General features: G+C 38.3%; 2 protein-coding genes across 6 annotated transcripts in view; one reads left to right on the top strand and one right to left on the bottom strand.

Moving 5' to 3' along the window:
- Window positions 1-10,170, top strand: part of LIN28B (lin-28 RNA binding posttranscriptional regulator B) — a 118,130-nt gene extending 107,960 nt beyond the window's left edge. For all 3 annotated transcript variants that reach the window (XM_074333347.2, XM_074333346.2, XM_088795534.1), the window contains one exon: window positions 5,260-10,170. In XM_074333347.2, coding sequence (XP_074189448.1) covers window positions 5,260-5,629 — 370 coding nt within the window. In that variant the 3' untranslated portion in view covers window positions 5,630-10,170. The remainder of the gene's footprint in view (window positions 1-5,259) is intronic.
- A 15,012-nt stretch (window positions 10,171-25,182) lies between these two features.
- Window positions 25,183-26,563, bottom strand: part of POPDC1 (popeye domain cAMP effector 1) — a 36,513-nt gene continuing 35,132 nt past the window's right edge. For all 3 annotated transcript variants that reach the window (XM_019734998.3, XM_019734999.3, XM_088795532.1), the window contains one exon: window positions 25,183-25,777. In XM_019734998.3, the coding sequence (XP_019590557.2) occupies window positions 25,653-25,777 (125 nt within the window). In that variant the 3' untranslated portion in view covers window positions 25,183-25,652. The remainder of the gene's footprint in view (window positions 25,778-26,563) is intronic.

Raw genomic sequence — 26,563 nt, 5'->3', positions numbered from 1 at the left:
ATACAAATAAAATTTTTTTCTGGTGTTAAATACGTATTTGTTCTATAAGAACTTTTTAAAAAGAATGTAAACCACCTCTAACCAATATTTTTGAAAACTCAGTGTTTTTACCACTGTATTTAGGAAGAATATATAAAATTAACTTCATTAAAATGTTTGATTGTTTAATTGGCTTACAGTGTTAGGAGTTCAGATATAAAAAAAAGCAAATAAAAGAAACAGAAATTCACACAAAGAATAGGTTGCTTTGATAGAGGTCAGAAAACATGTACATTGTTGAAAGGCCTTTCCAGCTGTGTGATTCATCAGTTTTCTAATTCTCCTTTTCATATTTTGGAGCAGATTCTGTAGAGTGACTAACTTATACCCAGGTGTAAATTTAGATTGCTCGGAAGCTACCAGAACAAAATGGGGCCTTCTTCTGGAAGGTTGGTCTTAGAATCCGTCTCTCTTACCCTCAGGAGATAAGGGTTGGGCAAATTGTCTCTGTCAAAAGCTACACTCGGGATCCTTTCCTTTCCTCATCTTTCTTGGGTTCTCTGAAGGCATTTCTGCCCATCCACCTCCCTACCAGCACCAGGCTAGGATCCAGCACACCCCTTGTTTGGTTAATTGACACACAATTGAAGTAGATAACGTGTTCAGACATGTTAGAATAGAAAACTATAGACTTGATGAATGTGATTAGTATTATTTCTGAATTTCAGTGGGACTGTATAAGGATTAAAACTGATAAACAATCTCTTCAAAGAGTCAGCTATCTTTTCTCCAAGTTAGTTTCTGAAATTCTTTCTAACCTGTGGTTTTTCTTTAGCCCGTCTGGCCTCCCATTTGGAAACTTCATTGATCCTTCCTCTCATATTTGTTTTTCAGAGGCTTTTCTGTATTCCTTGCCTATATTCATATACCTTCCTGCCCCATAGCTTGCAATCCCCCCCCATTCTCTCTCCATTATATTGCTTTATTTAGTATTTTTCCAACATGTCCTTCATCTTGAGAAGTTTACAGATCACTGTATCCTTATTCTTAATGAGCCCACCAAACCCCACAGAATACGGATTTAAGTTTCCACATAAATTCATATTAAGCTAGCACTTTATAAATACTTAGAAGCCCCTAAGTTACATTTTTAACCATTACATTTTTAGACAGGCAAATGTAGCTCTCTCTATCTGTAGTATCACCTCTCTGCCTAATTTTTTAAATCACTTTTGGGACCCAGGGGAAATACACAAGTGATGAATCCTTTCACTTAAGCCATTGAGGTATAACTTAAAAGTGTATGTCTATATATAACATCGATATAATCTTGTAGTCTTTAGTGAGCTCAGTTCTAACCATTATTGTTGATGTTTGAAAATATAATTTACTTATTCAGTGCTTTGGACTCCCCCCCCAAATTATAATTTTTTCAAGGATCGTAGCAGGTCTAAATTCTGATTTCCAAATCAGAGTTTCCATTTTTATTATGTAGTCCCCAAAACTTTGGATACATTTTGATTAACCTATTCACTAATGTAGGTATTTGGGCTTAGTATACTAAAACTCACATAATTACTTATTTCATAATGTTATTAAATATTTCTAAAGATGTAAAAGATTTTTTTCCTTATTTTGCCATTTTATGTGTTTTTATTCTTTTGTATTTATTGTTGGCAATCTTTCATTTAAAAATTTTAATCTTAATTTTGAGTGTTGGTTGAGGGGATGGGGTGAGAAAGGTGAAGGGATTAGGAAGTAAAAATTGGTAGTTACAAAACAGTCATAGGGATGTGAAATACAGTGTGGGAAATATAATCAATAATATTATAAAAACTATGTATAGTGTCAGATGGGTACTAGACATATCAAAAGGACCATTTCATAAATTATGTAAATGCCTAACTGCTACACTATATACTTGAAACTAATATAAAATAGTATTGAATGTCAATTATAATTTAAAAATACGTAAAGTACAGTGTAGGGAATATAGTCAGTGGTAGTATAAAAGCTATACACGGTGTTAGATGGGTAATAGACTTGTTGGAATTATCACTTTGTGAGGTGTGTAAATGTCTAATCATTATGTTGTTTTGTAGACCTGAAACTAACTAAAAAAAAAGAATAAATCACAATGAAAATTAGAAAAAATATAAAAAAAGACTCCAGTTTGATTATCTTAATATCGTAAAGTATTATCTTAATACTTTAATATCTTAAAGTATTTTAAAGTAATTTTATGAAGAATTTAATAAAGTTCTAAGGTTAATCTGAATATTTTAATTCATTTTATCTTTATATTTAATATGTGAGGAAATATCCTTTGTGCCACTGGTTCATAATTTTGTAAAATACTTAACATTGGGCTATCAGAATACTTACAGAGTATGGTTTCTTTGTATATAGTCTTTCGCTTGTGAGTCTGTGTCCTTACATTTCTCAAGCGTGTAGCTATATATGTGCACACATGCCATTTAACTTCATATCACAATGTAAAATTCATTTAAACTAACAAAAGCAAACTGATTTGGAGAGGTGTGGAGAGGGAACAAAAGAGACCAGTGCCATGTAGAGCTTGTATGGAGTGGAGTGTGTGGTGTGGCATCATTTGTGAGCTGAAAGGTAGCTGAACATTTCCATTTTGGTGTCAGTCCCTTGGGAAGGAAGGGGTTTCCTAATGGGGTGTGATCTGTACTCTTATTAAGAGTGATTGACATTGAATGATTACATAGAAGAGGAGACTAAATGCCACGCCTCCCCTTTAAAGGCTAAGCATATATACACTGAATGCAAATCTCAGTGTGGAAGGCAGTTTGGCCTAATGATAGCATGTATCTGGTAAGTTAGGGGGTGAAGTAACTATTCAGATCAAAATACAAGGAAACCAAAATTATGTCATGTCCTTAGAAATAACTTTTAAAACCCAAATGTAATGGTAAATGCACATATAGAATATAATAGAAGACCCCATTTGTGAAAGTGGAATTCTGACATCAGGCCCTTGGTAAATGAGTGAGCAAAATGGTTCTCTGAATTGGATAACGCAGTGCATACCACAGTGACTGATAAAATTGATGTGTCCACAGGAGATCCAGCTCTATTACTGAAGCCTTTAGCCTATTTTCTCTTTCTTCAAAAATGAGCTCCTGAGTGGATGTTATCCACAAGAAAGTGAATTTAGGGGCCGGCCTGGTGGCTCAAGGTGGTTGGAGCACCATGCTCCTAACACCAAGGTTGCTGGTTCAGTTCCCACATGGGCCAGTGAGTTGCGCACACTACAGCTAAGATTGTGAACAACAGCTCTCCCTGGATCTGGGCTGCCATGAACAGCCAGAGGTTGCGGGGGGGGGGGGGGGGGGGGGGGAGCAGCGCAAGGCTCTTAATACCAGCATGGGTCAGGGAGCTGTGTCCTACACAACTAAACTGAGAAACAATGGCTTGAACAGAGTTCAGGGGGTGGGGGGGAGAAAGGGGGCAAAAAGTGAATTTAATTCAAAAGGAGATATTTTATAGATGGGTAAATTTAATTGAAGAATTCACTTCTCTATTATAGAAGAGAACTTTTTGGGAAAACATTATTATAAGTAATATGGTTATATTTTTCAAAGATGCCATTTTTTAGTGTTATTTTGAGGACCCAAATTTCAAGCATTAATCAGTGATTTTTCTTTTTCTTTAATTTTGCATTATCTTAAAACACAAGGCTGAAACAGTGAATTTGCATTGTAATGTTTCATTAATTATGTTAAGGTATATAATTGTACAATAAATAATTTAGTTAGGAAAAGTGATTTCTTGTTTTTTCCTTTAATTTTTGAAAATATGATGCATTCTTTTTCCCTCTAGATAAATACTTGTTAATATTGCAAAGAATCAAAGCCCATCTTATGAATCCATTATTCCAAAATCTGTAAGGTAATATTGATAACTGGAGAAGCAGGCCGTAAATATTCTAGTTTTTGCCAAGTAAAAAAATTCACTCTTTATAACTTATCCTAAAAGAGAAAATACTAAGTAGCCTACATATACTGCTCGGTATGTTAGTAGTAGCTTAGTAGTTTGTCTTTGAAATATATGGTAATATAAGTTATTAAGCTCGCTATTCTCACACACACACAAATCTATTTTGTTGTCATAGTCTTAAAGCTGACTCTCAACAGTTACTACTTATTTTGCTATTTTTTAAAAACTTTATGACCTATTGTTTGTGCTTCATAATGAGGATTATGGAGTCATAAATGTATTTGAAAATAAATTTAAAATAGAAAGTCCTTAAAATATTTCATCTGGAGACAAATCAATAAGCAAATTCTATACTCAACAAGTAGATTAAAAACCCTTATAGGTGTAAATCTTTTTCTCCAATTTATGCTGTTTTGTCAATTTTAGTATAAGATTTCAAAAGAAAATCTGACTGAAATTGAACAAATATACCTTCCAAATAATTTAGTTGCTCAGCTTTTAGAAGCTAAGTCAAGTTTTCAAGCATCTAGTACAAAGCCATGCCCCTCACATGCATTTAAATATTAATTAAGGATGGATTTAGTTTATTTCAATTTAGAAGAATTTACCCTAAAGCAAAACTAATTTCTTACAGAAGGAAAAGATAGTAAATTCTTTTCTGATTCAGATACTTATTGTATTGCTCTAAAATTACTAGGTCATTTGCTAGATACCACTCACCATAGATGTCTGATTTTCTTATATATCAAATTTCAGTACATTTTTAAATTAGTACGTAGGGAAAAAGAATCTTCAAGTCAACTGGTTCCTATAGCCAAAATAATTTACACCCAAAGAAATGTTAAACTGATACAATTTAATTTGCTGTATAATTTTCCCAATTGCTGAGCGCACTGCCATTGCCTATTATGCCAACAGCTGTATTTTTTAACTGTCCTTTATAAAGCTAGTTGGTTGTTTTTTGTTGAACATTGGCTGCCCTCTAGTGGACTCAACTGTTCTCTTAAAATAACCCGTCAGATCTACAAGAGGGGTCATTCTGATATGGAAGTGATTGAATAGTCTTTCACGTTTTACACTGACTGGTGTGTTTAGTACAGCTAGCTTTATAATTTTGCTGGAGCATTTTGGTCATGATAGTCTTGGAAGCCACCGGTATTATAAATAGCATTGCATACTTGCTAAGCAGGCACATTCAGATAAGCTGATCTCGTTGACAGTTTGTGTATTTCAGTATCTTTTGACATACATAAAAGAACATGTCTTTTATGACACCTGCTCCCTACTTCTAAGACGTTTCCCTTCTTGTTGCAGATGCTACAACTGTGGTGGCCTTGATCATCATGCTAAGGAATGTAGTCTACCTCCTCAGCCAAAGAAGTGCCATTACTGTCAGAGCATCACGCACATGGTGGCAAACTGCCCATATAAAACTGTTGCGCAGCCGCCCGTCAGTTCTCAGGGAAGACAGGAAGCAGAATCCCAGCCGTGCACTTCGACTTTCCCTCGGGAAGCCGGGGGAGGGCATGGCTGTACGTCACCACCGTTTCCTCAGGAGCCTCAGTCCGAGATCTCAGAATGGCCAGGCAGGTCACCTCAAGAATCTTCTTCTACCAAGTCGTCAACAGCACCGGAAGAACAAAGCAAAAAGGGGCCTTCCGTTCAAAAAAGGAAAAAGACCTAAGAACCCTTCTTAACATATCATTTTCTTTCCCCGGTTGGGAAGTCTACCTCATGCAAGTACAGGGGAACAGTATTTCACAAACAGCAGCTGACCTGGGATTTTTAACTACTGTTGAGGAACTGTGAATTTTTTTAAACAGACAAATCACTCAAAGCAAATTACATTTGAGCCAGGGTGTCACGTTCTATGTTATTCAGAGAATGAGATGCTATGTATATCTATCTATATGTGCATGTGTGAGAGGGAGAGAGCCTGAGTCTGTGTGTGTGTGTGTGTGTGTGTGTGTGTGTGTGTGTGTGTGTGTGTGTGTAGGAGGATTTATATAGGAATGTAGACATATATATATAAAGAGAGTTTGTCTTTATATATGTGTGTATGTAGACATAAGCACACACCCTCCCTCACAGATTTGGACATCCCCAACAACTAAAAACTGGTGTGAAACATTTCAGATGGTTTCAAATATAACCCCTGAAGTTTTTCTTGAAATACCACTCCCTTTACATTACATAAAAATAAAAACATGACTGTTACCTTTTGTGTGAACCAAAGGATACTTCAGATCTCAGAGCTGCCAATCATATGGTACTAAAGGTTTTTAAATCATCAGTTCTCCCAAGTTTGGGAATTGCCTTTTTTTCTTGATACCTTTAGAGTGCCCCCCACCCCCTTTAAAGGCAGTACCTTAACTCCATATGCCTCTGACTGCCATAAGCTTTTTTGAATCTGGGATACATAACTCCAGAAAAGACAATGAATGTGTAATTTCTGTGCCGATATTTCAATGATTTTAATTCATATATTTTGATTGTAAATTAGATGCCTATTAAGAGAAAGAAGGGGAGGGCAATGTACAAATGTAGTGACTTGATTGTTTTTGGTGGTATTTTGACACCAGCTCGTTATAATCTTTTACACGTGAGGTTTTTGGATGGGATTGTGGCAGCAGCAGCTTGCCTGACTAAGTCAGTCCTTCTAACCATTGCTTGGAGCAGGAGGCCCTCCTTGTTTACTACTGAAGACCTTGGAGGAAAACTCCAGTTGTTTGGTGTATACTTTTGGTGGCTGTTTTTATTCCCCCTGGAGAGTTATCTAACTTGTTTCTAAAACAAATAAAATAGCAGAGATGTGAATAAAATGCCAGGGTTAAGAATGAACATTAAGAGGATACTCACAATTGCCCAATATGTGTGACCTTGAATACTATTAAAAAGTGCAGTGTTTGGTGGCAGGCGACTAGAGTGATGAGCCTGGGACAGAGGTACCAAAACCTCTCCTAGCAGAGAGCTAGAAAGATTTTATATAATAAAATTGATCTTAGGAAGTTCCCTTCATTACTGATGCTAAAGTAACCTGTATGGTGGATTCAGGATGAACATGCAGTGATGAGGATAGAGATGTTTCTCAGGTTGGTCCTCAATTATGTTAATAAATTGGCTCGGGACCAATTGTAGTATTGGTCCCTTTAAGTTTCAGTCATAGAAAAAAGATCATTTTGGTGTCATCCTGGTTATAGATGTTATGGGTACATTTCTGAAACATCTCCAAGAAGGTACCAGTTAATTATAATACTTAATTAACATTGGCAATAAATATAGTTTTCTATGAGCCTGTTGGTGTAAGCTCAGATAATCAAAAAAAAAAAAAAGAAAGAAAGAAATAGCATGACTCAGATGAGACATATTCTACTGAACAGTTTTGGCTCCCTCCCCCACTTGTCCTGCCGTGGGAGACTTGTACAGTTGCTGCTGTCTCAGCAAGCCACGCATAAGGAGAAATGCCTTGGGCTGGGCCACCAGCCCTTTACAACTCAGCTTGAATTCCACAACAGCGTTTGTGAGAATCTCTATAGTATATACTGAAATACCAGTGTGCTGTGATGCAACGCTTACCTTTGACGATATTGAATGTGATATAGCTGTAGAGAAATACTTCCTTGCCTTATGTAAGGATTGTAAGCTTATTTAAATTATGTAGACAAATCAAAGTGGCATTGCTTAATTTTTAGCAGGTAAATAAGCAGGTTAACAGTAAAAATGCAAAACATAAGTCACTTTGAAAATTCAAACCAAAGTTCCTTGACCTTGCAGAAATAGGAAGTTACGGACTTGAGAATTGGAAATTCCCTGTTTACATTTAAAAAGTTTAAAGCTGAGATCATGGTTAAAACAAAAAACATTTTATACTGTGGACCTTATGGGTGCAATTTGGAATCATTTTAAGCATCATACCAGACTGAACTAAGAGCACATACCAAACCTATCTTATAATTAAAAGTTGGTTTATTTTTTATATAAGAATATTATCACTTGCATAACATACTCAGGACAAAGAACTTTGCTCAGGGAACATACCATATGATGTTGTTGATTCTTTACAGAATAGTCTACAGTCCTGCTTACTCAAACCAAATAACTTAAACCTGTATGTAAGTATTATGTACTAATGTTAGTAATGACTACCTCTAAGTTTGACAGATCAACATTTCTGAGTATCAGATATCAGTTCTCCTATTTTTACTTCATGTCACAATCCTCTAAAGCAGAATTCCTGAACTCCTTGCATATGTGAATATCACTGTTGTGAGCAGTGTCCATGTACATGGGTGAAATGTAATTCTGTTTACAACAAAAGGCTACCTCATAGTTGATGCATAGCACACCTTTATGCTGCTCCAGCCTTACAGTGGCTGATAATCCTCTGGTACAGAACCTTTTTATTGATAGTATAGATACCGATTCACAACTGCATGTTTCTGACACACATTTGTGAATAATGAAGCATCTCATTTAGTTAGCAAAGTCTCCAAGCATTTCCTTAAAGTTATCCTGTATTTAAAGAATTGTGGGCCCTCTTACATGTAAGCAAAACAGAACACAGAAGCAATCTTGGAAATGACTGCTTTGCCCAGAGGTGGGGGCAGGCAATGGAAGCAGGAGGAGAGACTGGTGTCTGAGTGTATTCATGCTGGGCAAACAGTATAAAAGATGCCAATCTTCATTTGGGTATATGCTGTCCCGAAGCCAAGCATTGTACAGCATTATTGCCCTAGGCACACAACTAACTAGCACTGGCTCGCCAAGGAATGGACGTAGAGTGAATGTGCAATGCCATTTCTAGCTACTGAGGGGAAGGGTCTGTGAAGCATCAGTTTACAGGGGTCTCATAGGTTGGGCAGGAGGTCTTTGAATTCGTTACCCCTTGACCTCACCCCAGTGTCGAGACAAATGTAATTCCTAAGATGCTCTACCGGTCTCTCAGCCCTGTGAGCTATTTGTTTGCTACATGGCAGATTATAGTGGAAACATTTTTATACTTGCATTTCTAGTCTTTGCTAGAAGACTTCGGATGTATTTTTACAATTGAAAAATAATAGAAAGATTTTTACCTGCTTATAGCTTGGAAGTTTGGCGTGCAATGTAGGGGAAAAGATCAGGAAACATCGTGTTATTAGCATTGGTCCATCTACAAAAAATAGGATGTTTTTATTACCGATATTTTTAATACTCTGGCCCAGTTTTATTTTGCACCAATGTGGCCCCAAGTTACTGCTAGTTGTATTTAGTTTGTGAATAGAAGCCCATAAGTGTTAATAGACTTTGTAACATTCACTGTAAGATGAATTATACAGGACATGGGAAATCTCATTGAGTCTTAAAGTTAATTTAAATTAATTTATCTGTTTTCTCTAAGAAATGTTTATCATAAAATATATATGTGTATTTCCCCTTTGGTTATAAAATTTGGGAAAGTATGTACAAGTGCAGCTGCACTGACTTTAATTTTCTAGATGTCTTAATGAGATTTATTTGTTTTAGAGAAGAACAACTTGTTAAAAGCATCAAATTCTGTCTTACATAGCGTTCATCAGCCTCTTTAAGATGTGGTGGTTGTGTGATCTGTGTCATAGTTCAGTTAGAGAGGTTGACCTGTGAATCATTTTTAAATTTTATATATGGAACAAAGCTGCAAAGTCATGGCAAAGTACTGTACTGTGAGAAGCTGTTACGATATTTAATACATCTGTGGCTTAACACTTGTGAGAGTTTACCAGCTTGAAAATGATGGTGTTGACTACCTCTTGAATTACATCTATCAACCGCTGGCACCCACCACCAAGCTGGCTTTAATTAGTACGTGTTGTTTTTTGGTATTAACACCTCTAACCATAATAGAGACCAAAGTGAACACTGATTTCTATATGTCTTTAATATGGTGTTTTATCTAGTGTTTTTAAATTATCCTGTGTAGTATTTAGATTACCTCATTGTCCATTTTGACTCATGTTGTTTACAAGTGAAAATTAAAAGAAAAAAACGTTTTGAACCGTATGTTTTTAAAGAACAAACAAGGAGGAGATGGTTGGAATGGCATTTCACTCGTGTAGTCATGCTAATGGACTAAAGTACTGTTTGCCTTTCTGCCTACCATGGATTTTATATTCTCATTTCATGCCTAATGTCTTACTCTGTCAATTATGGATATTTTGAGGTTTAAAAAAATTACTTGATTAAAAATAAAACATATAACGTTGGCATTTATGATGAGTTTTGGAGATTTTTCATGATTTGTGTGATTGCTCAATTAAAGGAATGGATAAAAAGCCATTGCAGTATTTACACCAATCTGAGTATAAATTAAATAGTTTTAACATATCCTCAGAGGTAACTATAAATATGGACCTTACTTAGGACAACACAGATGGTGTATAAATTCAGTCAGAAAGGAATGGAGAAGGAAAGATGGGTTCTGTCATCGTTAGCCATTGTCCAGCTTCAGCCAGCATGGATTGTGCAAGCTTGTGAATTAAGATACATACTTCATGAAGTCAGGCAAAAGTCGCCTGAAACAAAAATGTTCAAACCCTTTTAGAAGAACCATTTCCAGATTTTCCTACCTTTTTTTTTTTTTTTTTGGTATGAATTTAAAAGTATCTAGAAAGATCAAAGCCAGGTTACATCACTACTAAATATCTGATAAAACGTGTGTTCTGTAAATTCTCTGGTCCCAACTCATTTTCATTTCCACTCTCTACCTGGATGATTGACACTGTGTGGAGGGGAGGGGAGTCTACTATGACTCCTACTTTTTTTTCTTTTCAATTGTAAAAAACACAACGTAATTTACCATCTTAACCATTTGAAGTGTCCAGTTCAGTAGTGTTAAGTATAGTCACATTGTTGTGCAACAGTGAATGATTCACTTCTAGAATGTGAAGGGCTGTGGCAAATGCTCATGAGTGTGATTACATAATTCAACTGTTTATTTTCTTTAATGATTATTTAAAAGTAGCTTTTTTTGTTATAAAAGTAGCATTTTACTGTAGAGACTAGGAAGAACCTTAAAAATAATTCATACATAATCCCAACACCTAGAAATATTTTTTTATTCGTTTCAGATATGGAAAACCATTTTAAAAAATACCTAATCCCATCACCTAGAAATAACCATTAACATTTTTTAAAATTAATTTTCTGTGTTTTTTTCCCCAATAAAGTAGACTTTTACAAATAAAATTAGGTTTTATGTGGTTTGGAACTTTACACTTTTCTCCTTACATGATATAATATTTTGCCATATCATTAACAATCGTTCCAAAACATTTTTGATAAATGCACGTGTGGTTTGAGGAAGTAAGATTCCAGTGAAGCAAGAAAGATGGGCTTGATTTGGATGGGTGAAGAGAATGGAAGACAGAAGAAACAGCATAAACAAAAGATCACAGTTGAGAAGAATCAGTTCACATTCAATCAGTAAAGAGACAAATTTGGTGAGACAAAGTATAAAAAATAAAATTTTGAATACATTGGTGCACAATCAGTGCAGCCAAGAACTTCAGGGGCTACCAACTTTGAAAGGGGAAAAAGCACAATTGAGCAGCACGTTTACCCCCAGCTTTTCCCCTAGGGGTGCTTTTCGCTTCCCCGAGGTGCCCAGGTGCCGCGAGTAATAGAACCTAAACAGGAAGTGGCAGTCTTACTGAGCTGAGGAAAGTGCTCTCAGCTCCTTCCTTGTCACCAGCCTGTCCCTGGCTGGCAGGCTAAAGGAGTTAACCGAGTTCCTCAGCCGTCTAGTGCTGCACAGATACAGATGGAATTTGAAGCCTCTGGGGGTTAGATGGGCCTTGGTAAACCCCTGGCCTTTTTGTCTGGATCCCAGAAAAGCTAAATCTAGGAATAAAGGGCTGCCTTAAGAGGCCACACACCAGGAAAGGGGCAACACAGAAGTAGACCAGCCCTAACAAAGACTGAAATTAACCATGGATGGGACCAAAGTGACCAACTGGTACACTACCTAACTACCAAAATAAAACAATCCTTGGAAGAAGATAACATTACCCAAAACCTCTATAAATTTTCATCTACAATGTCCAGCATCCAATCAAATAGTATGAAGCAGGCTAATAAACAGGACCAATTCACTGGAAACAGGAAACCAACACACATACACATAGGTGACTCAAACATTGCAATTATTATACAGGGATTTGTTAAAAATATCCATGGTAAATAGAAAAGATATGGAAGTCAGAAACTTTAGAACCAAAAGTTATAATAACTGAAAATAAGAATTCAGCAATGGGTTTAACAGCAGGTTAACTGCTGAGAGAACAGAAAGGAAAAACAAGAAAAAAGGAAAAAAGCAAACAGAACAGAAGATTAATAAATAGGAAGACAAGTCAATAAAAAGTATCCAGATTCATGGAGAGAAAAACATTAATGGAGCAATATGGGTGAAATCAAATGATGGAGATTTTAAAAATCAGCAACATAGCCTATATTACTTGTTTGAAATGGGAGTGAAAGTGAGGATAAATGTAATGCAACAATTAGAAAAGATAAGAGTTAAGAATTTTTCAAGATGGAAAAATCAACTGCTTTTTTTGTTTACTATTTTACTTCATTAGGGGAAAAAATACATAAAATAACAAATAATATACTACAATGTGGAAAAGCTACAGGCGTTAACAAAATTACTCCAGTTACTATGAAGTAGCTTCCTTAACAAAGTTATTACAATGTTATTATAGTCTTGCTTCCCAACTTGCTTGGAAAACAGTAGCCCTGTTGGACTTCTGCTCTGCTTTTACTCCCGAAGGTGGCTGTCTTTCCCAATACCTTGTTGTGAGTTTGAATCCTAGTGAATCTGGCAATAAAACAGGCAGACAGATAAGATATATTGATCCTAGTACCGGGGGAAAGCAACTCTTTGCTTCTCTACCTTAACAGTGTCTTCTCGTTACCTTTTTATTTTTTAAGGCTTCAAAGCTTGCATTTGAAGGCAGAGGGAATAGAACCAGTGGAGAGAAACCGTGTGGAACGACATACTTTCATGAAAGAACATGGGGAAAGGACTTCTCATCACTTTTGTTTGCTGTCTATGTGGCCATTTTAGGGGGATACAAAGATACTTAATTTTGGTATTTTAATGGAACTCCCTAGACTATAACTGAAAAGCTGGGTCTTCGGATATCTGAATTTTTATAAATGTTTAGATATACACAAGCATATTTTGCTGGTGAACCCACATGCTAATTTTGAGAAACACAGTTCACCACATTCCTCCTCCCCAGAGAAAAGAAGTTGCAGGGTTTAAATAATACATAGGAGAATTTGACAACTAAAGTATAGGTAGTCCAATATGCTTCTGTAATTAATGTTTCTTTGTTTCCTAATAAAACACAAATGTAAGGGCCATTCAGGATAATAGGAAGCCGCAGAATCCTGCACAGAGGACACTGCATTTGCACTATAGCTGTTTGCGCCTCATGTATAAGCTTTTTGTGAGAGCCTTTATGTGCAGCTTTTGCTTGCTAGACTACTTTTAAACCAAAAATTGCTTGTGTGACAATCTATCATTTTGTGATAGATCCTGAGCCTATTTTCTTGTTATTTTCACAAAATTGATTTTTTTCTTTCAAAAGCTTCTATGGGTTCTATTGTGTGCTTTGCTTTCTAGAAACAATTGAAATGTGAAAGAATGCTTTTTCTGTTACTCAAATATAATTTCTGTCATTCTCAGTTTAGAAATCAGCATGTTACTCTCTCTCTCTCTCTCTCTCTCTCTCTCTCTCTCTCTCTCTCTCTCTCTCCACACACACACACACACACACACACACACACTTTCTGAAGTGGTTTTACGTACACTGGAAAATGGTAAATGTTTCTGAGGATGCACATGAGGCCTGTTTAGTAACATAATATTTCCAATTAAATTTATTGTCTTTAAGATACGAGGTCATGTATGTACTTTGTTTCTAAAATTAATTAAACTTTATTGAAGATGTGAGCTCTTTTCTGAAGGTAGAGGGCCTCAATTTCTGGGCTACTTAGCATCTATAAGTATCTGCCTGTCCCAATTTATAAAAGTTCGTTGAAGTACCAACTCCAACCAACTCCAAAATTCGTTAAAGTACCAACTCACACTCCAAATGACATGGTCCGTTCTACACTTTTGTCAAGAAAACGGAATCACACCCAGGTATTATAGTAGCAACAATACTGCAAAGTCAGCATATAAGGAAAGACAATTTCGGATTTAAGAGTCAAACCTTATTTACATTTGACTTGGTCCAAATAGATGTATTATTGACATGTGGTCCTTTCTTACTGCTTTCCCACATTTTCCTCTACAAGTGTGGCCTCACTACTGGCATGTCAGATCTTTCAAGGTTTATTTATTATTTTTTTCATTTAGATTGTCAGATCACATATTCAAGCCATTATAATTATCTCTACACTGGCTCTTCAAATTCTCTCATTTCTTCATGAAATTAGTTCTGCACAAATACTCTTCATTAGCTAGTCCAGATATTATTCACTTAGCTAGTTTTGTGTTAAACTTGCTTATGTCACTCACCCAAAGCAATCCATTTAATACAATAACAATAAAACCTAATCACGACCGTAATAAACTTTTCCATAGTAGAAAATTTGGAAAATAGAAAGGACGACCTGAAATGTGAGAAGTTGTCATTGAAACATTCTGGAGGTGTACCAGTGCCCACGGTTTCCTCAGGTTTGTCTTTTCCTTTTGTTTGTTAATTCTGCAGCATTAATGGGGAGGAATATCAGATTGCCAGGGAAATTTTAACATAGAACAAGATGTTTGGGATGAGTCCTAGAATGTCAATTTGTCCACTATTCTATCTTTATGTAGGATCACACCGGATCACTGGATGGTTATTCCCAAAACCTGCTGGAGAAGATTCAGCAACTTCTATTAGAACCCCATCACAATGTCTCCATGTTCCCCAACCCCTACCAAAAATTAAACAAAGCAAATCAGCAATAAAAAACTGTGTGCCAAGGTTATATTACTTACGAGATACCATTTGGAAGTGCCGTACTGATAACCCACATGTTTCTTTTTAATTAAAATTTATTTCTTAATGGAACTAACTAAAATTTTCTTTGGGGCTTCTGTAAAAAAAAGATAACCTAAATAACACACTCTAAATTGCATGTCCTGATGTAGTACATAGTACAATGGGTGTTTGGAAGTGTAGAGATTCCTTGCGGTTAAGATGAAAGTCTGACTTTTAAGAAACTGTAGAAGAACTGTAGTTTAATAATTCTGTGATTATAGACTGTGATGTATTTCAGTTGCTGCATGATGCCACCAGAGGGCACTCTTGACTTGCTCTCTGAAACAATGTTACATCGCCTCACAGCTGCTATTTAACTTTTCTGAATATTTCATAGGTTTGATCAACTTATCTAGGAAAATTTCTGCCTGGAAAAATACGTAATTATAAGACATGACTTTATGGGCTCTTATGCAGAAGACAGAGGCTGTCAGCGTGGAGTTTGTGGTGCGGAAGGGATATTGATATTGGCAACGTCTAAGGCAAATATTTTATCTGAATATTTCTAGGTCTTCTTATAACAAGAAACTCAAAAACTGTAAACACTCATATTGCATTAAACACTCATAATGCATTACTGTCCCATAAATCCCTTATCCTCATTTCAAGCTATAAGAAATACAAGACTTCTAATTTTTTTTTTTTTTTACTTAAAACTTTGATGTTGTTCTTCTCACTTGTACACTTTAATATGCCGGTCCTGCTCCCATTATCTGAGAAGAAACTATATCTTGTTAAAATGCTCAGACTATTACACCCAGGTGTTCTGGGCTTGGGATTTGAATGTATGCACCTAGAAGTAAGGACAAATTAGATGTACGTTCCAAGAGAATTTCCTTCCAGATGTACTTTAGTGAAGAGGTATTTCTTTAATCTTATGTGTCACTGGTTAATATAATAGCTTTCACTTTTATAATGCTTTATAGTTTACATGAGCTTTGAAAATTGTTTCTCACAAAATACTTTTAATGATGGCAGATATTAATATTCCTATATTACAAAGGAATATACAATTGGGCTCAGGGAGATGACATTGCCTGCTCAGGTCACATAACCAGTCTTGGAGCTAGAAGAGACATCTCAGAATTCTGATTCTGATTATTTATTCTCTTCTCCCACACACACCAGGACCAGGCTGTAAGCTTCTTTCTGATTGCTATTTAAGAAGCTACAGAAAGCCAAAACAAGTGACAGAGGGAGTTGAAAGGATCAAAATCACACACCAACAGTGGTCAAAAGGTACAAACTTCCAGTAATAAAATAAATAAGGCCTGGGGATGTAACGTACAGCGTGGTGACTACAGTTGACAATATTGTGTTGCATATTTGAAAGTAGCTAAGAATCGATCTTAAAAGTTCTAATCACAAGAAAAAATTTGTAACTATGTGTGGTGATGGGTGTTAACTAGATTTGTGATCATTTCACATTACATACATATATCAAATCATTATGTTGTACACTTCAAAGTAATAAAATGTTATTCTATGTCAATTATATCACAGTAAAAAGTTCCAAAAGTAAATGTTGATTCACCCAGAAAAAATAATTGCCCACTAACCAGATACCTACATTTGCTTTGATCTGAATGTCTCCATCTATGCCTACAGACTACTTTCCAGCCCAGTGCTTTTTGGGGCCACCTGTTGAAGTCAGAATCGACTCCTAATGACAGTGTCAACATTATCTGGGAACTTAGAAATCCAGCTTTACAGCCCTACCCCAGATGTACTGAGTCAAACTCTGGGGGTGGGGCCCAGCAAGCTGTGTTTTAAGGAGCCCTCAGGTGATTCTTCTGATGCCCACTCCACTTTGAGAGTTTCCGCACTAATCTATGTGCTCTGAAATCCTATAGGCCTGTCTCTCCAAAATCTCTATCAACACCACTTTGAAAGGGCTAGAACGGGTTTTTCAACAAGCTGACTGCTTTGAGGGATACTTTTGAGAAACTCTTTAAATGGTATAAAAGGAAACGTTGAATGCTTGGTGATAAAAGGAACTAGCATAGTTCTGACGTTGATAATAATGGTAACACGACTTTAAATCAACACCACGTTTGTCAAGGATGGGACTGTCCTGGATAGGAAAGACAGCAGCCAGAAGTGGGGCAGCTGGTGAGACTTTGCGTAACTCAAATCGTCCTGAACAACAACAACAAAGATGTCCTGACCCAGTTGGACAGGGAGCGATGCGTGGAGCAAGGAGACACCATGTCAGACCTTAAGAAGTATGCACACCTGGCATTACGGGCATCAGAGCTAGAAGAGCCCTCACTTGCTCTAACCTCCTTTTACAGAGGAAACTGCGGCCCAAGTAGGTGATATGACTTCCCAATGTCCCAGCATTTTTTTTTTTTAGGCATAAATATTTATTAACACAAGACAAAGGAAATATATTCAATGAGTTAGTAGATCACTGTCCAGCCAGATGTTAAATTTAAAAATGTGTATCTAGTCTAATTTCAAATAAATAAAAGAACTTTATACATAATTATATAGCACTATAGTTTGAATTTGACATGTGAAAATTATGACAATAGGTAACTTAGGACTAAAAATTATTTGTATATCTTTACACTCTCTTCCTCTGGACAAACAATATGTCCCATCTATATATACCTAAACCAGAAATGTATAAATGATAAAGAAAAGGCCTATTCTCTGTTTGGGGTACTGCAGCTTCTTGCTTCAAATACTGTTGTTTTACATCAAAGCCGACAAGAAAACCAACACTCAGGCATAGATCCTGTTGGAGTCTGAGAGTGAGGTGTTAACTCCTCCTTGCTTTGATCTGAGAGATCACGTCCCAGCATTCTGCAGCACTCAGACCATGTCAGGAATCCATGTCTTACAAGTCTCCTGAGTTTTTGAGAACTTCCTCCCAGTGCTCTCTGGGATCTAGATGAATCTCTCCCTCCTTACCCATTGTGTGTTCCACACATATCCATCCCACCCACTCGTAGCGCTGGAGTGGTCACCGTGGGGAGATAAGTAAGTAGCTCAAAATAAGTGTCAAAGGTTGACCACAGCTGAAAGTTCTTCCTTCTCTTCACCTCATGGAGATCATCATTCATCCTAACACAGGTGTTTTCCACCACATAGCCCCTTCGAGAGATGCCTACAGCCTACTTTCCATCCTACCATGTTTCCCTGAAAATAAGATCTAGCCGGACAATCAGCTCTAATGCGTCTTTTGGAGCAAAAATTAATATAAATTAATAACATAAAATTAATATAAATTAAAATATAAGACCCGGTCTTATATTTTATATTATAGACTACATTATATTATTATATTATATTATACCCTGTCTTATAGTAAAATAAGACCAGATCTTATATTAATTTTTCCCTCGAAAGACGCATTAGAGCTGATTGTCAGGCTAGGTCTTATTTTCGGGGAAACACGGTGTGGGGGCAGAGCCCCAGAAAGCAGTTTCCAGGCTCTCGGCCTCACATAGAAAGCTGCTGGCTCAGGTAGTAAATGGCCATCAACTGTGATTGCATGGCCATCAGTTGTGGCTAGTTGGCCGTCAGCTGTAACCAGTGAGCCATTGGCCACTAATATAACTGCTGTGGCTACGCTAGCAGAGGAGAGGGAGGAGAGGAGAAAGAATGGGGGCTAGCAAGAAGATGGTGGCTGGGCTGGCAAGCGTGGATGGCAGTTTGCGGACAGTGTGGATCCAGCCTCCAGTGAGAGTATAGTGCCGCCAGAGAGAATATAGTGATATGACTCCCCTACCTATGGCTCCGTGGGTGTTCCTTTTTGGCCTCACCATATCCTGCGTTCTTGTATGGGGAGCGGGACGAGAGACCCCGCAGGACGCCCTCCACGACAAATGGCGCAGCGAGCAGGGTCTCCCTGCACAACACACGGTCGTGCTTTCCGGGACCACTTGTTGAGTCAGGCTCGATTTCAGCCCCCGTGTTCAGAGAGACTGCAGCCTGTGTGACCCTCTTAACAACATATGAAGTTACATATGCGTGGTCAGAGAACTAACTCTCCATGTTTCAAAACACAAAATAGGGCAAGGGGGTGAAGCTGGAAAAGTTATAGGAAAAAGGAAGAGTAATAATGACCATTCACACTTACATATTCAGTTTTAACCATGTCCCCATCACTAGACTGAGAATTTAACTTGCACTACCTCATTTAATCCTCACCAGATTCCATCAGAAAAGTGCTATTACTCTCCTCACTTTGTGGATGAGGACACTAAGCCTCAGAAGCCTGATAAATAATGTGGTCAAGGTCACACAGTCAAACAAATGGCCCGAGCTCAGACCAAAGTTAGTGTCATTGCAAAAGAAGATTTCTTCACCATAGCCTTCCTCAAAAAAGAGAAGCGTAACAGCTTATTGAAATTTGGACTATACTATCTTACACAGACATGGAAAACCAAGCTCAGCTCTGGAAGGCAGTTACAAATGTGAATGTTTCTTTGCAGTGGGCGGGGCTCCCGTGCCTTCAGCGACGTCTGTGTAAGCAGAAGAGGTCTTCGTGACAGATCTTTGCCGTACCTGTCCCTCAGGTCCTGGCATTGACCCTAGGGCTCTTTACAAAGACTGTGGTTGCCAAGATGCCAGATCCTTAAGGATTTGACCTGGCAACAAAAGGGAAAAGGGAAAGGGGATGAGAACTAACATTTACCGAGTGCCAACTACATGTTGGGAAAGGTTCTAGTGTACACATGAGGACACGGCAGCTTTTAAAGGTTGAACAACTTGCCGAAGACTACATGCGTCTGTCTGACCTCAATGCCATGTCCAAGGAGGACTCTGCTCCCTTTTTCAAGCCAGTGCTTAGAGCTGCTTTGAGCTAAGAAGGAGATTGAGGTGGGCGACATAGATATGAAATGTTTGGAGTAGCATGTAACTAGGCCCCCACATTTTCACATGAACTGATAGATTATTTTAAAGGGCAATAATCAGATTTTAGTTATTTTTTCTAAAAAATTGCCTGTCTATAAATATATGTATAAAAATATAAAGTATTTTATTATTCTTATAACCTGTATCAGTACTAATAAGGAGAAAAGTAAAACGAGAACAGATGAGCCACCTTGAAGAGTGTGGCTAGTTCCCCAAGATAACAGAAGCTATTTTAAGAGACATGCATTCAGGGCAGGTGAATATCGGGTAGTTCTGTTTTACGTGCTGTGTAGCTGGCTCATTGGAGGGTCAGGCCTGAGGTTGGTCCCCTGTCTGACCGCCGTCAAAGGGGTATGTGTTTCACCTCAGTCAATCTCTGCATAAATGGTGTAATTATATGTAACCACCAACAGACGGGAGCAGCTCTGTGTTTTCATTACTTGCAGAAAAATATCGAGAAGTAAATGGCTATCATTATTTCCCCCTCAAGGCTCCTTTCCTATAAGAGCCATTTTATAGTCATGGGCCTTCCATTTACTCAGAGGTCAGGAAGAAGAGCTTAGTTCAAACCACATTTGGTTCCGTTGGCCTGTCATGCAAGGAGTCAGAGAGGAAAATCGCGAGTCACGGTGCTGCTTTCTCCAGGGAGCAGGCCCCGCAGTGCTAAGCACCACAGTGTGACAAGCAGCTGTGACAAGCAAATAGGGGTAGTAAAAGGCTCCACTGAAAAGTGGAAAGGGGAGTTGTCATGACGGAGTGAAGGAGGCTGGGAGAGCTTGAAGGTCAGTGGGGATATCTGGGACTCTAGTAAATAGCAAGGAAATGTAGTGTCTAATGCCCAGGATCCAGGGGTGCAGCAAACCAGAGGAAGCTGGCACAGATGTTGGAACTGTGAAAAGGGCCCCAAAGCGGAATGAGAAAAAGGCCTAAGAGTAGAATAAGAGCGTGGTTGGAAAGAAATAGGTTTCTCGGAGTTGTAAGGTGGAGCTAGGGAAGTGCCCAGACCAAACCTGTGCTTGGCTCCTGGTTGCTCTCTTGCTGGCCATGTGACCTTGGACCAGTCACTCGTCCTCTCTCACCTTCCCTCCCATCTAAAACAGGGGTGCTAATACCTGTCCTGCCACCTTCACAGCACTGTGCAGTGTCCAGCTATTGAGTGGGCAAGGGAAGGGGCCTTGTCAAATTCATCAATGGTCTAAAGGGACTTGGAGAACCTAAACAAAGGCCCCTGCTGGGGCCGTGACACAGCAGACTACCAGATATATTGTGGGTATAACTCTGAGGCAGCAGAGGGTGAGGAGTGGAGAAGAACTGACTCCAGAGGGTGCGACTCTTTAATTGGGAGATGTAGGAGTTTATCCTGAAGGCACTGCTGGAACGGGAGGTGCAGGCATTTCAGGCAGATGGGCCAGGTGATGAGCTCAGAGGATGCCTGATGGTCACCGCCCTGGCTGGGGAGGAGTGGCTGGACATGGAAGAGCCCTGGTGGCCCTGCCAAACATGTGGGCTTTCCTCTGCAGGTAGGGAGGCCCCTCAGAAGGTTTTCATTTGTTTGCAAATTTTCAGATTAATAGTAGCACAAAGGTTGAATGGAAACGGCAAGGCTAGAGGTAGAGAAACAAGTTGGGGCTCTGTTGAAGACACCAGGGATTGCTGCAGAGACCGCAAGGGGAGGTGCTTAGAGAATGGCAGTATTTATTATTTCATTTTAAAATAATAAAAAAACTCATGACACGTTAATAGAAAGAACATTTTCCTTGAAAAATACCTTTTACCGAAAACAAAAAAAGGGATGAAGAGTAACATTGATGAGATACGTAGGAATTTAACTCTTGTTTGTATCGATTAGCCTATGGTAAAATTGGTTTCCTTATGTCGTTTCTCTTAAAGTCGCAGAACCTATCGACAATGTTAAGTGAGGACTTACAATACATATGTAAGAGGAATGAAATTTAAAAATATGCACATTTTCTAAGTAAGAAATTTATTTGATTAAATGACAATATATTAAGATACTTGAAAACTATAAGGCTCTATTCAGACAAAATGTATATTTATTATAAAGTAAATGGTATCAATGTAATGGCACCTAAAAACAGAAAGAATGAGTTTCCTATAAATAATATGTCTATATAGAGCATTCATAAAATCCTCATGTACTTTATTTAAAACTACGTTGCAACGGTAACAGAAAAACCTGTAAATAGTACTTACAGGCAGGTTTCTTAAATGACACTTATGTCGATCTACACATGGTAGTTATGGGTTCTGTGACAATCAAAGCATGGCTGCCCTCAGTGAGAAAAAAATGTGTCCCATGAACAGAAACCATGCTTACACTGCAACCTCAAGCTCCCTACACAGTATCTTAGCCTTTCAAATCCCTGGGAATTTGAATGGAGTAGGTGGGAATTTTTAGTCACTCTAGTTGGGAATCATTAGAAAAAGAGTTTGGGAAACCAGGGTTGCAACGAGGGAAGGGTGGGGAAACTGAGGCATGGCAAGGTCAGAGGCATGGCAGAGCAGCTTTCGAAAGGACCAAGGAAATGGATGAAAGAAAAAAACAGCAGTGACTCCTCGGAGCTGCACCCTGGCGTCTGCAGGGAGGAGGACACTGGGCCCAAAAGATCAGGACTGACCCGCACAGCCAAGTGCTCAGCCAGGCGCCACCACACACTCGCAGGAGCATCTTCAATGGAGGGCGGAGTCATACCTGGGTGCACCAGGGACAGGTAGAGTGTGTAGGTTACATCAACTTTCCCCAAAGATTTTTCCAGCATTCTAGTGACTCTGTTTTGGGGCCATGATAGGGCCTGGGAGGCAAAAATTAGCAGCTACAAGTTATAGAGCCAGAAAAGCTTCAGACATGTGGAAGGAAGGCGAACCAGACAGGAAGAAGGTGACATCTCCTGGTGTGGACACTGATGGCAGAAAAGCACACAGGTGTCCAATGGTTAAAGTGAAATTGAACCATAGGGAGCTACAGAAAAGATCCCAGAAAGCAAAGGATGGTAACTACAAAATAATTATATAGCACCCATTATTACTAATTTAAGATACATAAACATCATTGAGGATCTATCTAGTGTCTGTGCTATTATTTTATGAATAGAAGTATTTAAGTGGGCTTTCAAAATAATACAAATGACACATACATTCTGGTATAAATGTAACACTCCAGATTTAAACAACAGCAATTATGTTACATTTAAACATAGATTTGAGGTTATATATAGAATCATTTTTGCAGACCATTTTCTGAACCTTGGTCACACAGCTAAGTGAGTACCGAAAAACACAGGAAGCATCTTATTGGTGGCTTTGGCAGCCAACAAGCTTTTTTGTCTATGTATTTATGCCTCATACAAAGATATATTTGTTCATTTGTATAAATAAATTTAAAGTCATCCATAGGAGATCTTACACTTAAAACTCTTTCCTGTTTTCTTATCTGCTTCTTTGCTAACAAGTCTACGTGAGACGGCTCCTCAGCGGCTTGTGGTTCCTTTTCTCTGAGTCTCATGGTCTTCCTTAGAGGTCTGTATTGGAAAATAGTTTCATGTTTTCCATCAAGCTAAGTGGCTTTTATAAGATTCCTAATCTTGAGATGACAATCTTCTTATGAATGACACTGATGCATATGTCCCACACACATATTTTAATAAAAATAGTAAATGACTTTGCATCACCTAACTTTAGCAGTGTGCTTTTAAAAGTGTTTGTTCCTAGCACTACAGAACATAACCTCCAAACACAACCAGGCTGATCATCAGAGATGACCTTCTCCACAGTCTGAAGTTGACAAAGTGAGACAAACCTGAAGATGAGTCAGGGTAAGGAAATCCCAAGGTTCTGTGGACTCACAGAACATTAAAAATGTGGCCTCAGCAGAATCTAAAATTACTTTCTACATAGAGAAGGACGTAATCGCTAATTACTCTACAGAGTGATTTCGTAAATTATTCTTAGGCATGTGTAAACTAAATGGTCGACATGATCTTACTCCAACAGTTAAGGGAAAGCAGTATTAACACCATTACTTCATAGCTGTACACACGATCTCAGGCACAGAAAGAGAGAGTTCAACCTAATATATCTTTAAAATCTCAAAGCCATGACTAAGTCATTCACCTTTGCTTCATTTCCCCAAAATAAATTTCGAATGTAGCATGCTGAAGAGACTGCTACAGTAGCAAATTGAAATCAGCTTTCCTACTGCGATGTTAAAAAGCCAACATTAACATTAAAAAAAAAAAAAATTAAAAAAAAAAAAAGCCAACATTTGATAAAGCTGTTGGGAGCTAGATTCTCAGGTGTAGAGGTTTTCTCAGTGAGGGACCTAGCATGTAAATTTAACTCAAGTGAATTTATTAAAATAATTAGCTTAAAAAAAGAAAAAAAGATTTAGGAAAATGAGTGACCCCAGAGTAGCTTATATATCTTCCCTAACAGAAATTACCTCTTGGCAAGAGATGTTTCTTTTGGCTCAGCTTACCTGAAAATATTTTCATTTGTAACTTTTCTTAGCTATTTAATATAACAGGGGTCTGACTTGAAGCTGGTTCTAGTGGATGAAACCAAATAAACATCAGTGGGGTCTGATGGAGCATTCTCAGCGTCACAGTCACACTCACCAGATTGACCACTGAGGTAAACAAACTTCCCATTTCCCAGCAGCCATGTACCACCATTCCCCAAACACGATTCTAGAAGAGAAGAGAGAACTGGAAGCAGGCCCTCCCAGCAGTATCTAGGTTGGGTGCCCAAGGCATGGCCTGTAATGAGCTGTCTGTCCCCACAGCTGTGTTCACACTTGCAGCTCTGACACTGGGGATCTGGCACACATTTTAAAGAGACATCTAAGGCTCTGGAGGAACCATCTGAATCTTAAGAATCCTAACCAAAGCATGAAGCTGTCCATGTCAGTCACTCATTCTGTGACACTTGCTTGGCCACCTGACTCTCCTGTCCTCCCTACCCCAAGTAAAGTGTCTCCCACACCAGAATGTGTGGGGCAAGATGGCTCCAAACCACCAGTAAGTTAGTTTAGCTGAAGGCTGACAGCTCAGAATGGCTTCCATCTGTTATCTTTCCTGCTTTAGGTTTCACACCAGTCTATAGATAGCCTAATATAAGGGCAACGTGAGAAAAGTCCGATGAGTTTTGTCCATTATCAAGCTATTTACACAATGCCCAAATCAGTAAGGTGATCTAGTGGAATAATGTGTCTGGCCTCGGAGAAAAACAAACACCAGTCGAATCATGTCGTCCTTTAACATTTTCCATCCAAAAAAAAAAAAATCAATTGAGCAAAGCCTGAGATTCCCTGCTTTTTAATGTTGCCTTAATCACAATTTCAAACTTACATTGTTAAAACTATCAAACGGACAGCGCCATGGCCATGGAAGAGAACAAATGGTCTGTGAGGAAGATTTTCCACAACTTGGAAAAATAAGTGAAAAGGCATTTACATTGACAGAACACTAAGATTTCTTCAAGTTAAAATGATAGTGTATCTAAAAAATACTGTGAAAATATATCTCTCAAAATAGAAACTAGGTTTAGTCAGAAGGATCAGTAAAACAACTACTTACAAAGGTGACCAATAAAAAGGAGAGCTAAAATAACCTTCCCATTTTTTTGACTCTTCCTCACTTTCCTGCCCTCAGACTGTCCCAGTCTGGATGTATTAAAGCAGAATAATCTAAAAGCAGTGAAAAAGTGCTGGTATTTTTCAGGATCTCTTCAAGACAATTTTCATCTTGGTAACTTGTCTCTTCTCTTTGATCAAGGCAACTGATGGACTTTAAATGTTTTTGGAGACACGAGTTCAAAGACCTCGTCATCACCTTCCACCCCTTCTTCTATTGGTTTCATCTTGGCAGAGGCTCGCTGGTGCGGGGATGACACATCTGTCAAAGACACAGAAAGGAAAACCACTTAATACACATCCTGTCTTGATGCTGGCATGATGTATTGATTATCAACTCCAAATGGAAAATAAAATTCCTTGGGAATCTAGAGTTGGTACCAGAAATGCATTTCTCTTAACACTGTATTTTCAGTTGATTTTTTTTTTTTTTTTTTTTTTTTTGAGGAGGGCACAGCTCACAGTGGCCCATGTGGGGATTGAACCAGCAACCTTGGTGTTATTAGCACCACACTCTAGCCAACTGAGCCAACCAGCCATCAGTACTGTATTTTCAAACCAGCGTTTCAATAAAGCAACCAAGTCAAGTGATTCCCAATCATGAGAACAGATGTGGAACAAATTCCACTGCATGTGTTTGTATGATATGAGCTTCTCAGACATACACAGTTCCCAGTGTGTTGCCCTAAAGTCTGTTTAGGACTCAGAATGTCCCTAGATTAATATCATACATGGTGCATGGAGACCCTGGAAAGCTGATTTAACTCCTAATTTCCCTAAGTATGGTTCTATTCTAAAACTATAGAACCTAACACCATCGGTGGCACTTCCTAAGTGAACAGTTCTTGTTGCCACCTGTCCAGCCAGTCCCTGGACTGATATGGGAGATGGAGAGGGGGTAGGGAGCGAGTCCAGGCATGCGGGAGAAGAGCCAGGGGGAGGAAACGCAATCCCAAGTAGCAGCAGGGGCAAGCGCATCCCAGGGCCTTTTGGGATGCCATTTAATCAAAGGAGCCAAGCAATACCTGATTCATTCATTCAGTCCCTC

Source organism: Rhinolophus sinicus, chromosome 2, assembly GCF_057876585.1.
Source record: "Rhinolophus sinicus isolate RSI-liver-muscle chromosome 2, RSI-T2T, whole genome shotgun sequence".
In the NCBI taxonomy this organism is placed as follows: Eukaryota; Metazoa; Chordata; class Mammalia; order Chiroptera; family Rhinolophidae; genus Rhinolophus; species Rhinolophus sinicus.
The sequence above is the reverse complement of the archived record's forward strand: the minus strand, read 5'-3'. Positions and strand labels throughout refer to the sequence as shown.